The sequence below is a fragment of the Zosterops lateralis genome, assembly GCF_965231275.1.
Source record: "Zosterops lateralis genome assembly, chromosome: Z".
NCBI lineage: Eukaryota > Metazoa > Chordata > Aves > Passeriformes > Zosteropidae > Zosterops > Zosterops lateralis.
Window position 1 is genome coordinate 63,815,117 of NC_139800.1, and position 15,503 is coordinate 63,830,619.

Below are 15,503 nucleotides of genomic sequence, written 5' to 3' on the forward strand. Positions count from 1 at the left end.
AGAGAAACCTTCTCTATTAATTTTTAACAATAAGTATCCAAAAGTGTATTTCTCTAGAAAAAGTAACTTCTCAGGGAAAGTAAGTCAATTCCATCACCATTTAATGAATTATCTATTCTGATATTCTGATTCCTTGAAAGGAAAGCTCAGAAGTGGGAATGTGAAAAGTGTCCAGAATATTAAAAAAAACATTTATGCCCAAATCCCTACCAGTGATTACTTCAATAACTGCTTTAGACTTGTAAAAATATTTGAAGGTCTAATTTAATTTCTAGTTCCCCATTGTCCACTATATACATATATACCTGTAGTCACTTCCGGTAACCTTCACTATCTTGCTTAATAGCACTCACAAGGCTCCCTTTCTAATACATAGGGAAGAGCTCTTAAAACAAACATGGAAATTAAATACTCAGAGTGAGACTTCTCTACACAAATTAATTAAGAAACATAATGCTAAGCAAATGGAAAAAAACTCATTGTCTCACCAATTTCAGGGTAAACACTTATCTGGAAAACTAAATGAATGTAGGAAGCATTGACAGACTGTATCTGAGCATGAAACTGTAAGGAATAGAAGTGGCTTGAACAAAAGTAACAACCTGGTATCCCAGATGCAGCCCTGAGTTTTAGGAGCTCCAACTCACCACCTGAAATTCAATGTTTTCCAAAAATTATGGAGCTTCTGCATGGAATTCCAAAGTCCTGTTTTAAAGAGACTTATGGAAATTATAATGCAAGATATTAATCTATTTGATATTTTAATTCTGTGTTTGTTCCTCAAGTGTCATTGAGATTGTACAGCTGCTTCATGAACAAACAAAAATTCTATCTACTGTTCATACATCCTTGGAGTTAGCCTGACAAACTGCTTGAAGAAAATAACTTTTTTTCCTGTGAATGGAACATATCTAATACAGGGTTGATTGGAGACAATACATTTGTTTTGAACCATATGGAAAACTTATTTGCATAAAAAATCTTCAAGATATTAAAACTGTTCATATCTCAGTCTGCTTTTTCATGCTTGGTAGCTGATCTGCCCCTTGTTTGCTGTAAACTCTCATGTTGGTCACTGTATTTTCAACCTACATCCAGAGTTCCATCATTTTTCTTAACAGAATTTCAGTAATAGATCATTAATTAATTTCGTCTAGCATGGATATTAAAGTGCAAAAGCCAGTAAGCACATATGTTGATTTGAACAGCTTTAATGAAGTAGATATGAAAGTAGGCAATAGTTCTTCATACATCTGAGTGAGAAAATTTTTTAAAAAGTTTTTTTGAAATGGCAATAAATGGAAATGGCAATAACAAAGAACTAAAGTAATATGTTCTTTGGGAAAAAAAAAAAAAGTTCAATAACCTAAAACACAGGTGAAAGAAAGAGGGTATAAATCATGTAATCATGTGAGAATGAAATCCTTTGGGACTCTAGAGCTGAGAATAAATATATGGCTAAGAAAAAGTGGCTGAAGAACTGAAAAGGGAAGTAAGATCATGCAACACAGGTTTTTTAGTTGTTATCCTTCCCCAGATTTACAAGATTCTTTCTTCCAATTCAGGCAGGATTTCCACCCGGAGTAGTGAATATTGTGCCAGGTTTCGGACCCACCGCTGGAGCAGCAATTTCTCACCACATGGATATAGATAAAGTAGCTTTCACAGGCTCTACAGAGGTACTATAATGAATGCAAGAAAATATAAGCAGGAAATGTGCCCCTCTGATTCCCAGCCATGATTTAATGTCTAACTTATTCTGTGTAATTATTTTAACTCTCGTCTTTCTTATGCTTGCTGGTTTGTTAAACAAAGTTTGTTTAATGATTTGTTGGTTATTATTAACTTTAAACATATTTAAACAATGTTTGTATTGCTGGAAAACCCTTCAAACAAAGGCAGCCCATGAGATACAATAGGTTCTAATATACCAAGCATATATTTTAAGCCTTACCCATTGTAACCAAATCTTTTTCTTAACATTGTTTATATCTTTTTTCAATAAGTTCTGTTATCTTTAATTATAATAACAACAAGATGACAGGAAGGTACCTAGGAAATCTCATTCTTCTGCACAGGTTTAGGTGAGGTGACAGATTTTTGGTATTTCAGTGATACTTAGTACCATCTGGGTGGTCCTTAGAAGAGTGTTTGAATATCTATCTGTTTAAAAGGAAGACCACTGTTAATTTTCCCTAACCTTCACTCCCAAGAACTGTGAGTGCTATAATTGAAGATTTCTCATTGCAGGCTATATATAGGATTAAGGATTAGCTACACTCTTAACACAGTTCATTTTGTCTGTCTATATGCATGCTAAATGGAAAAGCTGCCATCTGGTCTCTTAACTTCTTGGATATAGACTCCAAAGATAAATACCATTGCCCCATGTCAGGGATCAGTATACACTGAGTGCAAGAGCGATGTTTACTCTCAGAAACCTTCAGCTCCACAGTAATGGGAAATGAAAACAACCCAAAACCCTGACATCTGTGAAATATCCCACAGATGTTCCAAATAGACAGTGACAACCACAGTTCCCAGCTTCCAGTGACCCTCCAAAGGCAGATGGACCATAGGGTGTATTCTAGAGCTTGGTGGCTGTTCTTTTCTAGCAGTGCAATTTGACAAGGAGAAATGATGGCAGGAAGGCTGGCAGAGGGAGGAAGTTTGCCTAATGGCTGATACACACAGGAAGATAGAGACCAAAGCCATAATAACTACAAGCAGAATTTTCCTTCACAGCTTTTTCAGGCAATTTATAGCAAGTAGTTCCTTTAGTCATGTCATCAGTAGAATAAAGCAGAGTAGGGGTTCTAGCTTGCAGTGTCCATTTCTTCCTCTTCATTCATCTGAGAGAAATGGAAACAAAGAAGATTGTCCATGCAATCAGTGTAAATTGTCTCATAAATTTTTGTTCATTAAAGAGCCTTCTCATCCATAAAACAAAAGAATTTTAACCTAATGGGAGGAACTGGTGTAGCAGTAACCTGTGCCTCCTTTAGATTAGAGGTACATGCAAGTAGAGTGGGGGTAATCAAAAAGCACAGTGTATCTTTAGCAGATAACATTATGGGGGGAAACTTTTCTGGAAAACATTTCCAGTTCATAGGGTACAAGTCCCCCGCATCCTGACTTTTTTCAGTTGTTTTATTCTAACTTATTTTTTCATTTTATTACTGGGAAAGTAGAAGTCTCTTAATTGATTTTTCACTTTTGAGGAAATCAGAAAAGTATTATAGAGGTCATTACAAACTTTTTGACGTGAAGCTGTCCTCTCCCTTCCTTTTAGGTTGGCAAACTGATTAAAGAAGCAGCAGGAAAGAGTAATCTGAAGAGAGTTACCTTGGAACTTGGAGGAAAAAGTCCTAACATTATATTTGCAGATGCAGACTGTTAGTAGCAATTTTATTATATGAACTACTACTATTGCAAATCCAATGCGCTTTTTCCTTTCTTTGCCAGTAAATTATTTGAATGTTTTCAAAAAAGAAATAATTTTTAATATTTTCTGATCTTGCCATAATTTTATGTTAGATTGCTACCAAAATCAATTGCTCCTGAATAGATATGGACCTCTGAACAACTTGTTCACTCTTAATGTAATTAATGATCATCCTAATGAAACATGAATGTAGAATGAAAAGTACATAGAAGGCTCTGAAACAGGTTTATTAATTTTCTGTCTGAATACTCTTCTTGGTACTGCTGACAGGGCAAATAATGTTAAATCTACATTTCCCACAGAATATCTGAATATGTGTTCAGCCAGGTGTACCATGATTCTCTTGACAAAGGTTGCTTGGACATAAGTAAATGGTTATATATCTGTGTTTTAAAGGGCCATAAAAATAAAAAGTGATAGAAAAGGAAATTAGATGGATGACAAATGTCAGTAAAGATTTTATGATGTGGCAATTCAGGTTTATGATCTGATGAACTCTGCATTTCTTTGCAGTGGACGCTGCTGTGGAATTTGCCCATATTGGTCTGTTCTATCACCAGGGACAATGTTGTACAGCAGGATCCAGGATTTTTGTGGAAGAGCCTATTTATGATGAGTTTCTTCACCGGAGCATTGAAAGAGCAAAGAAATATACTCTTGGGGATCCTTTGAAGCCTGGCGTACAGCAGGGCCCTCAAGTGAGTACTATTACATGTTTCCAGCATAATTCTGGACATGAATTCAGAATTCATGTCTAATTCATGACATCAAAATTTAATGTCTTCCTAAACCTGCTGTTGCTGTAGTTTCAAGGCTAAGTACAGTCTTGTAGAGGTTAGTCTGGAGTACACGAACAAAGAAATCAGAGTGATTGTTTGTGCCAGTGTCATAGGCCTAAGGTCTCCTTCTCGTTTCTAGTTCTTTTTATTATTGAAGGGGAACAATTATAAAAATCGAAATGCTTTGAGAAAGCTCCAATGCAAGATCTGTAAAAGTGCAAGTACAATCACCCATGTCATGCTAGAGCTCACTAAGTTTTCACTCAGATAATGCCACTAAAAGTGACTAGCTTGAAGAAATAATAGTTTCAATATCTTTTCCCTTTTTCAAGACACTAGATTTTTATTATGCTGCTCTCAGTTTTAAAGTATTACACTATTAATTAAAATGCAAGTGATTTCTTTTCTCCTTTTGTTAAAAGGTTGTATCAACAGCTTTCCAATCAAATAAATGTGAAAATGCAGCATTAAAAAAAAATCGCTTTCCCAATACTGTGAACTCACTTGATCACTTCAGAGCACTGTTATAATAGTTTTCATATAGTCTTATTCCTACATCAGCTTATACTACAGGATATGTAATAAAAGCACTGTAGTAGAGACAAAGAAAAAGTAGGAGACAAAACTACTCCCATGCATTTGGTAGAGTAATTTGATAGACTGATGATCACAGTCATTTTGAGTAATAAAAGACACCCAGTAAATTGGAAAAAACGCACTCCAAGCCACACAAGATTTGGGAAATTTAAGAATATTGTTTTGATATCCTGAAATATGTTTTGATACAAGATAATAAATTCAGATGAATAAATTTAAAAGCCAAAACACAGGAAGATTCAAAAAAGTAAACTCCATTTGTCTGGTGTATAGCTAATATAAAATTAACAAAAATCTTCTCTCATATTATTGTGGCTTTGCTGAGTTTGAATTTCATGCTACAATTTTAATGTTGATGTAAATGCACTCTTACTAAAAACTTAAGGAAGTTAAATATGTGCAAAAAAGCAATAAAGAAAATATTTGAATGAGCGTAGTCTTTTCTCTTCCAGTCTCATAATTTGCCTTTTTTGACTTATCTTTCTCCTTAGAAACCTTTAGCCAAAGCTTAACTATTTTACAGATTAGAAAAGTTACTCCTTTTAGAACAGGTATGATCCTATTTAATGGAAAATTGTAATCGTAGGGTGTAGCTGCATTTCTTTTATGGTAATTAGGTTAAATATCTCTCTTTGTCTTCAGATTCCTTGTTATGCTTTGAGTAATTCTTTTTAGAAACAAAAAATGATAGCCTGTATCAGGTGTATTCACTGTGGTCTATTGCCACAGAGAAAAGCCATATTTTTATCTAGCTCACAGGGACACAGGTTTAGATTAATAAGCTAGAAGACCAACTGTTATCAGCGTATGTTTTTTTCATTCCTGAAATATCTTTTCATTTAGATTGATAAGGAGCAGTTTAAAAAAATCCTGGAGCTAATTGAGAGTGGGAAAAAAGAAGGAGCCAAACTGGAATGTGGAGGAGGTCCCTGGGGAGACAAGGGTTACTTCATCCAGCCCACAGTTTTTTCTAATGTTACGGATGATATGCGCATCGCCAAAGAAGAGGTAAATAAATTTTCTGCAATCTCTTCTCTCACTTGAAGTCATCTCCTTAAATGTCTTTACAAAATACTCATTTAGAGGGTCAAGTGACTATATGAAAATTTTCTCATTAAAACTGCTGTTCCATCCTGGAAGTGTTTAAAGTGCTTCTGTTGTTTTCTGGTGCCCATTTCATCAGATTGCTCAAGGAGGGAGAGGAGTATGAAGCTGCCTGGCCAACATGGGCTCCTGCAGTTGATAAATGCTGAGGTTTGGATGGTTTGCATTTCTCCATACTGTCCACATTTCACATATCAGAGTCACAGTGACCTGTAACAGAGATGCAAACCTTGGAGGCACAAGTTGTGAATATTGTACATTTCCTAAAGAGCACTTAACTTGGAGCTTGTATGCACCAGGCAGCTATTTTGCAATATGAGAAACTAGTTGGACTGTGCTTCTAGAGGCATTTTGTTGGTGGCATTTCACTTTTCCTCTGTGGCATTATTTAACTTAGATCAGTTTGCAGATGTGTCTTCACGTTATTGAAGAATCTGCTACTGTCCCAACTAAGATGACAATGCTAGAGCACCAGTGATGGCCTGGAAGGAACCAGAGACATTTGGGAATGCTGAGCTAGTTCTGTACATAAAGATTCAAAGTCAAGTCATGACCTTTTTGCCATGTTTTTCTTACATTTATCTTAAGTAATAACTGCTGCAATTGATGTGCAATTGGTGTCCATTATACTACTTCATACTAGAAAGTTGATTCCGTCTGCTAAACATACTTATATCCAGCAAGAGGCAACAGCCGGAGTAAAATTGAACACCACAGCATTTAAAATTAATTGTGTCAGGGAGAGGTTGTGAAGCATGATAGAGCTGTATGAGACAGAATTTGGATTGATTTTACCATACTATGAGTTAAGTAGGAAACATCACAGAGTTAAGATTTTTCCACAGTTCTGTTACCCTTTGGTCAGCAGTACAAGGACTGCTCCTCACATTATTTTAAGTCTAATGAACAAAGAAGCTACAGATAGCTAAGACAGTTTAAAGAATGTCTGAGTTTTGAAGCTCACAACTTGAACACTGGGGGAATGCTCAGTAATCTTTCTGATCTATGGAAATCAGTCCTTACAACTCTAGCTAGAAACCAGCACTAAAAACTGAGTCAAGAGAAAGCTCACATTTTATTGAAATAGAATCAGTTAGATGTTGTAATGCCCACAGCTTGCACAGTCTTGGTGTTCTGTGATAGGCATGGGCACCTCTGCTTGAGAACTCTGAATAGGAAAGCTGAACCTGAGAGACTATTCTCAGTTGTACAGCTACCTGCAGGGATAAAAGTCTAATAGTAAATTTAGGTGAAGGAAAAATTTAATGTCTTTCTTGACTTTAAAAATGGAGCTTGTCCAGAAAAGATGGTTAACCAAAACAACTGGCTAGTTGGTAACCAGTATAGATAGGTAGCACATTGTGACACCACATTAACTACATTTATGATGGGCACCTTTTAATCGCTAGTTTTTTATATTGTTCATTTGTTGTTTTATGAACTATTTACTATATGTAATCTAGACTTTCTTTATATTGCAAAAGTCTTTATGCTAATTTATAGTATTTTTTAGAACTTTATTCACCCTTGACTGAATGGATTCAGGAATAAGACCATCTGACAGAAGTAAACTTAAAATACATAAATTACTTCAAATAGTAAGTTATGCTAGTTCACTTCATATGTTTATATGTGTTTGATATAGATATTTGGACCTGTTCAACAAATCATGAAGTTTAAAACCATAGATGAAGTTATCAAAAGGGCAAATAATACCACCTATGGCTTAGCAGCAGCTGTTTTTACCAAAGACATTGATAAAGCACTGACTTTTGCAGCTGCCCTTCAGGCTGGAACAGTGTGGTAAGTAATGTTTTTTTAAATTCTTGCTTTAGGTCTGCAGATGTCAATAGATAGATCATTTGTAAGGCATGTTCACAGTATTTTGTGTAGGTTTTTTAATATTTATTCCTTGTCATCTTTATAGAGGTGGATCATTGTCTCTTCTGTTTATCATTCCCATGTGTTTCCTATTTAATGTGTTGCTAAATAATTACTTTTTTTAGTCTTCATACTACTTTCCTGTAAATTTAGTCAAAAAAATGAAATTTACTTCTAAAAGAAAAAGGAAGCAAAAGAAAATTCTGTGAGAGTGCCCTTTACTTCAGGATCTGGGGATAGCCCAATAGATAATTTATGAGATAAGTTTTGGTATTGTGTAAAGAAATTAATTATTTGAAGTTTAGTGGCCATTAGCCTGAGCAGAACACCCATCTGTAATGGGAAAGATTGATAAAATGTGATTGAACAAAGAAAGGATATACAAGCTGGGAGAACTACTAACAGGCCAACTATTTCCAGCAATGGAAAAGAAGAGGCAACCTATATGGAGCTGGAACAGGAATAGCTAAGAAATGAAAGAGTGAAAGCTTATCAGGAGGCATAGCAGGGTCCAATGACAATCACTGACAAAATCTGCATTTCTCTACAGTTATTACAATGTATCAGAAAGAGAACAACCAATTTCACTTGAATGCAAAACCTGTGTCCAATTTATATTTTATCTGAAAGTGCTTGCAACCAGCACAAATTCCTGCCCAGGTCCTATGATCTAAGAACTTATGCTTTCCAAAAATAAATTAACAATCTTGACTTCAGAGCTGGTATTCTTTATATGGAAGAAAGTTTAGAATAGAAGTGAAATATTTGAGATTTCCTCTTACGTGATTGGTGGTCTAGGAATCCTTAACTATGAACAGAGTCTCTTTTGTTGAACCCAGTAGACTAGCAGGAGGATAGAATATAAGATATGAAAATAAAGAATATTTGATTTGACAAGGTTGTAAGACAAAAAGAGCTTCTCAGCTAGGAAATAGGACATGCCTTCTGCCAAAATTCTTCATACCTAAAAATTTGCCTGTGAAATTCCTTTCATACTTATTATTTTGTCTTTGTTCTCAACAATACAGAATAAAGTTTAACTGAGTAGAACCAAACAAAACTTCCTAAATATATAGTGAAACTATGCTGAGTTTATCTACTAGAAGAGTAGATATACTCTTCTGCAGAACAATTATCTGTGAATAATCTTTTGTGAGAGAGTTTATATACAAATTAGGAATTTTGTTGCAATGATCACAGAAAGATAGTACTGTCTTTCTGCTTGAAGACCCTTGCTGTGTTTTAGTATGCTGATAATAACTGTAGATGGCTTTGATGCTTCATTTATCTGAACTTCAAACTACATGTATTTTTGCAAACCTAGATATTGTTTCTGACTACCACCATAGGCTTTTTAGAGGTGACAGAAAAACACTGATTTTTCAGTGTTAATTTTCACACAATTAAAAGTAATTTTTCTATTCTTCCAGGGTTAATTGCTATAGTGCATTTTCTCCTCAATGCGCCTTTGGAGGTTTTAAGATGTCAGGAAACGGACGAGAAATGTAAGTAAATACTTTTATAAGTGTTGATTCACAGGAAATTCAAAACAAAATTCCAAACCCTGACTTAAAATATGCATAACTAAGATGTCCAGTTTGAGATTTTGTCAATCCAGTCTCTAGAGTGCTGAGGCATCATGTTGTCAGAGGCAATATCAACCAGCAATTCCTCTACAAAATAAATAAGAAAAAATCTTAGATGCACACTTCTTCAATATGACCAGTTTGCAGTCTACTGTGGCCACAGTATACTGGTAAGCAAAATTGACCATTGTGTTCATGGCTTACAGTTTTTGCATATATAAAGAAACTATCATTTTCATTAAGGTAAATCTGTGGGTACATGCTAGGTTTTAAAAACACAAGACTATCCAAAATCCTTAATTTAAGCAAGATTTTTCACTTAAAGGTTTGTGAAACTAATTTTTTTTTACAGTATGTGCCAGCCAGGTAAAAAAGTTATGATGAAAATAATCTTCTGCAGAATTTGGACCTTTGTTTTTTTCCACAGAATAGAAGCAGAGTGGCATACAAATATTATAAACTAATCAAATTTTTTCAAACTTCTAGGTTTTAATCCAGTTTCAACTTGAATCATATCCTGTCCTACTTGTATTCATTATTTTTTAAATATGCCATATGTATGAGAACAAACTATTTTTAAAGCAATGACTAAAAAACAGTACATGTAAGCCTTCTTTTTTATTAACGTAAATACATAACACTTCTAGTGAACCATGGAAGTGATTAAAAAAGATATGTATAGGTGAAACACTTCAGGGCTTCCTTTTATGCAGTTTCTTCAGAGATAAAGGCTAGTGCTTTCATACTTGCTCATCACTGCACACAATCTGCTTCTGATGGCAAAGCTCCCACTGACTTCAAAGGAAACAGTGAAGCCACTGTTGAGAGCTTTAGAAAACTGGAAATTGAAACCCTTCAATAATTTAGGCCATTTTATCAAAGACAGCTTTGCCTTTGTTGGGTGCCAATAATTGGGAGATAATCGATTCTGAATAAAAGCCTTTTTTAGAAATATTTTTTGATTTATTTGCTGGAAATAAAAGACTATCAAAAATGCTGTCTATAACAGTACATTTTGAAGGAAATAATCTTTCATGCTAACAAAGTTTTTGGGTTCAAAGTCACAATTATCAATAAAATATTCTCACTAAAGGTCAAGGAAAGAATCATCATCAGATAGATGTCTATCATGAGAAAATTTGTGAATATGTGACAACCATTTTTATGATAAGTAGAAATATGTGTGCAAAGCCTACACTGAAAAAGTTAGGATGTGGTTGTCCTAAGCCACTGACTTCCTTGATCCCAGAATAAAATTCTCTAAAAAATTCTTGGAGTGATAACACCATTACTAATCAAACTACTGAATGTCATATACTAATAAAATTCCTCTCTAAAAATGAAGGGAATCAGTAAACATTTTCACCCAGCACAAGTGTCCTGAACACACATTTCTCTTTTACTTATATATCTATCTAATAAGACAGCAGTGAGAACTGTGTAACATCATAATCCATAGAGCAAGCAGTTATGTCTAAATAGTTTACATCAGATGTGAAATATTTAGGAGCACAAACAAGCTTTATCTCATCACTGAAAACATAAAGGTGAAATATGGTCATAATACATCAAAGATTTTAACCCTTTTTCACTGTTTGTGACTTTTCATCATGGAATATTTTTCCCTCATTTACTGGAGATGAAATTCCTATTCTTTGACTCTGGAGAAAGCTCTTGACAGCAGAACAGCTTTACAAATAACTTGTTGAACATAGTTGTGGAGACCTAACATGATCCTGATCTGCTGTACAGAAATCCAGTTTAGAAATTCTCTAAATTAAATACCACTCACAGAAATAAAACTACTCTCCCCCATTTTTCTCAGGACACCATTGCTGTAGCTTTCCAGGTTTCCAGCATCAGTCTAGCTGCACAGCTGTCTTCCAAATATGTCCAGTACATTTGCTATACATCTGGCCAGTTGCACACTACCACTGAAAATCCCATCCAGAACAAAACTCATATAAAAAGCATTATCATAAATGTTGCTCTTGGTTCTCTTTTATCTAGGGGAGAATATGGACTTCATGAATACACAGAAGTTAAGACTGTCACAATCAAAATCCCTCAAAAGAACTCGTAATGCTGTTTGAGTTGCAGAAACTAACATGTTCAAATGAATCTGAAAAGGCTATCTGAATTCTAAAGTGTTCTGTTGTCCAAGTATTTCTGCTTTCTGCTTTTCTGCTTTCTGACTGTATGAGGTACCTTCTTACATTAACAGTATAAGGAATGGCATAGAAAAAATTAATGTGGTTAATTTTGAAAATAAATCTTTAACGTCTGGTTCACAGCTAACTCATTTTAAAATTCATATCCAGAAAAAACTACTCTTGTTCGCAGTTGTAGTTCTCTGTATTGTTATGAAAGCTTTCCTTCTTCAGTATATTCTATAAGTACAGTTTGAATTAATGTGCTCTTGTAAGTGTTAGATGGCAAGCTCTCCTTGCATTTTCTTTGTGGCCTTAACAAAAGCACTTAAGAGTAGTTAGCAAACATTTTTATGTTTCTCTAGATATGTTTCTTGGACTATTAAAGTTGTTCATCGTGCTACATGAATGTAATCTGTATAATGTTGAAAAATATTAAAATTCACCTACAAAACCTAGTGTTTCTCTCTTTTTTTCTTAACTTTTCTTAGAATGTATTTTTCAATGAAGAGCTGGACATAAAATTTGTGGCATTGGTATTTCTCTCCACAGCCTCTACATTATCTATTTTTGAAAGGTATTCATTCCAAATCCCATATTCATGCCTCTAAAGTAACTTCATTAGATATAGTTTTCAAATTAATTGAATTCTGTCCCATATAGGAATCAAGTAAAAGACTAATAAAGGAAAAGAATAAAGAGTGAATCAAAAGCAATAGTGTACTGTGAAATAATTAGCAGAGATTTTTCTGCAGAAGTAGTAGACAAAATACAGCATAGAAATAAAAGTAAATGCCAAATAAAGTTAAAACAACAACAAAAAGCCTCGAAAAATAAGCTGCAAGAAAACAGCAAAATTATCTGAAACTCTTTAAAAGTGGCAATGAACATAGTATTAGTGAAAACATTGATGCAGTGAAAGATTTAATATTTTAAAATAAATGAAAAGCCATTTGTAGAGTTGGTGTGGGTCTTCAAAAATTTCTACCATCCAAATTCTGCTTTTGCATTTAAGAGCAGAAGTTGAAAGAAGGATAAATAAGCCAAATTCCATTAAAGCCTACATTTGCATTTTGTCTTGGATCAGAAGGATGATTCAGAAATTCTATTCCTGATCTTCCCAATTTAGTTTCTTTACTTAGAAGAAGGATATAAGGGAGCAAAATGGGGTTCTTTTTTGGTGACATTAAGCCTGCAGGATCACATGTGGTTTCTGGTGTGGTCCAAACCAGTGTAACTATTCAGGTCTTAGAAGCGGACTAGGGCTAATCTGAAGCAATTCCCCTCTGAATGTGTGCTATGTAGGTAGCTGGTTCCCTTCTCTTCAGTGTCCTTTGGCAGCACAGGACTGCAAATCCAGTTCTACTCACACTGCCTGCAAGCCCAAGCAAAGAATGACTTTGGAATATAACACAAGGAAAGGGAAAACACAGCATAATACTGGGGTATAGGAGAAGGACCAACTGGGCCCTTGTTTGCATATATCTATTTGCTTCTTAGAATGTCAAAATATTTTAATAGCCTCCCCAAAAATATTGTAAATATGTATTTTACTTCCCATTTGGCAGTCGTGGTGGGTAAAAGAAAGCTGGCAATGGTCTTGTTCTGTCAATTTCATTTTTTCAGTGTAATCAAAATGTGACATCTAGCAGCCACTTGAAGTTGCCATATTTCAAATGCCTTGAGTCAGAGAAGTGTTTTCATGTGTGTGTTATGTATGGCAAGGGAGGAGAAAGAGAGAGAAAGGGAGAGAAGCAAAGACAGTAATTTGGCCAAGGTTTAACACCCCAAGTTTTCATCAGAGTCATGTATAGATGTGGATTGATCCGATGACACACTGAATATAAAGTGATACACCTTTGGCATTCAGTAAGCTTAAGGAATTCAACATGTGTGTCATTCCCTTAAACAGCTGAAAAATGTTTGAAAGAGGTAAACAATGGCTCAATAAATTTCATAGTCCAGTTTAACTTACATGAACATGTTACACGACTTACATCATTACAGTGATGATGAACAAGCCAGAAAAAAGAATATGGTCCCATTTGTTCCTCAGCTGCCAGTTTACTGACTCAAAGGTCAGAAGTGGATTTCTCTCAAAGATGCACACAGTGTTAGTAGTATTCAGCCTGTTAATGAAACAAATGTCCTTTCAAAATTAGGTGTGTTTGCAACTATGTTCATAGTATTAGGGTCTACATCTGATGGTGAAATACTTTTGTCATATCTTTGAATTACATCTGTACACAAGTATGATGACTTGTGATCTGAACAGGAATAAATGAGGACTTAAACTCTGCAAATATTACACAAATTATTAAGGAGGCCCTTTCTTTCTGGGATTGAATCATTATCATGTTACTCCCATTATGTGCCAAAGCAGCACCCTTGAAATTTACTGGAATTAAACACGAGCAAAGCACTAGTTGATCTCTACATAAATATTGCTTATAATGTTAGTAAAGTTGTAATCAGTATTTCATAGAGGATGAAATTTAATGAGAGAAATGAGCTTGTTGCAAGTCCCCTCAAGGCCCTGAAAACTGACCAATAGTGTCAGCAGCAGTTATTAAGTTTTTATTTTTGAAACTATGATATTTTTCCTATAGTTCTTGAAGGTAATGGCTGCCTAGGTAAATAATGTAGAGCAACATTCCAGCAAATGCAAGTGGGAGTATTTCTTTTTCTAGTGAACTCTGTTTCTATCTCCTCAAGACTATTAAAGATACATCTTTAATATTCATGGAAGTATGACCAAGGACATGATTTTGCAGTCTTATTGGAAAGTTATCTGTTTCAAGCAATTTTATACCACATGGAAAAGCAAGCTCTAGAAACCTGGGTTCCTTAGGGCCATTTTCTTGCCATCGAGATGATCCCTGCCCCCTTCCCTGCCTCTGACAAATTTTTTTTTTTTAACAGAGAGGAAGCTTTTGAAAGGCAACAGAACGATAGAGGAACCCTTAGGCTATTTCAGTCAAAACAGTGAATTTATAAGGAATTCTCTTTCTATTTCAAGAAAGAAAATTACTAATAATCCTTGACTACCAGATATGCAGGCCTTAAGACAGACAAGAAAAGATATGGAAAAAAACATTCAGAGCAAGAAAGGCATCTGGCTTGGATAAAAAGTGAAAATTCTCTGATGAAATAGGTTTTAGGGAGGAATTTGAAAGATGTGAACTTGGCAGCCAAAAGGCTTTTTGGGGAGAAGAGTAGGCCATCTGGGACATGAAAGATAAGTGCAGAAAACACAAGTGCAAGAAAAAGAGGGGGGAAAGGAGCAGAGTAGTAGCAGAACTATAAGGAGTCCAGTGAGGAACAAAAGCAAAGGATCACCCTGAGAATCTGAAAGACCTCACTGCTAGATCTCACTATCATTCTGAAAGATTTAACGTGAATTTTAACAGATGAAGTGGTTTTCTCCAGCCCCTCTATCACCGTGTTTGCTCTCAGACTGTTTCTGAACTGCTGTTTTCCCTCTTTTCATTCAAGTCATGGTAGAGGTCTCTTGATGTTAGTGTTGTTTTCCACATATTCCCCAGTGAAAACTGAGATTTACATAAGTCCTTATTATGAAAAGTCCACTATAAAATAAACCAGTAAAAAGAGGTCTCTGAAAATTTGGAAATAATAGTTCCCTGTGAACTTAGTAGGAGGTCTGAAGAACTGAATTATAACTTTTGTTATGCTGAAGGAAAAACAGTGACTTGATGAATATAGTGCTCTGGAAACAAAAGTAAAAAATCTGGAAGCACAACATAAACCAAGTCAGTCAGTTTAACACTGCATGAAAAATAGGGCAGGCATAATGACCCAATAAACAGAACTGTGTGTTGGGTGATTTGACTGTTGAAAATCTAGCCTGTGAAATGGTCCTCAAAGAGTAGCAACAAAGATGATACCTACACAGTACTATAAACTGGCCATACAAGAGGCAGGGACCATAGCTGCTTTTACT

At 35.0% G+C, this 15,503-nt stretch overlaps 1 protein-coding gene across 2 annotated transcripts in view; it reads left to right on the forward strand.

Annotated features, from left to right (window-relative positions):
* The window catches only part of ALDH1A1 (aldehyde dehydrogenase 1 family member A1), a 30,044-nt gene extending 18,048 nt beyond the window's left edge, over window positions 1–11,996 (forward strand). For both annotated transcript variants that reach the window (XM_083884022.1, XM_083884021.1), the window contains 7 exons: window positions 1,566–1,679; window positions 3,293–3,395; window positions 3,959–4,143; window positions 5,665–5,829; window positions 7,571–7,728; window positions 9,237–9,311; window positions 11,403–11,996. In XM_083884022.1, the coding sequence (XP_083740148.1) occupies window positions 1,566–1,679; window positions 3,293–3,395; window positions 3,959–4,143; window positions 5,665–5,829; window positions 7,571–7,728; window positions 9,237–9,311; window positions 11,403–11,475 (873 nt within the window). In that variant the 3' untranslated portion in view covers window positions 11,476–11,996. The remainder of the gene's footprint in view (window positions 1–1,565; window positions 1,680–3,292; window positions 3,396–3,958; window positions 4,144–5,664; window positions 5,830–7,570; window positions 7,729–9,236; window positions 9,312–11,402) is intronic.
* Window positions 11,997–15,503: the final 3,507 nt, after the last annotated feature.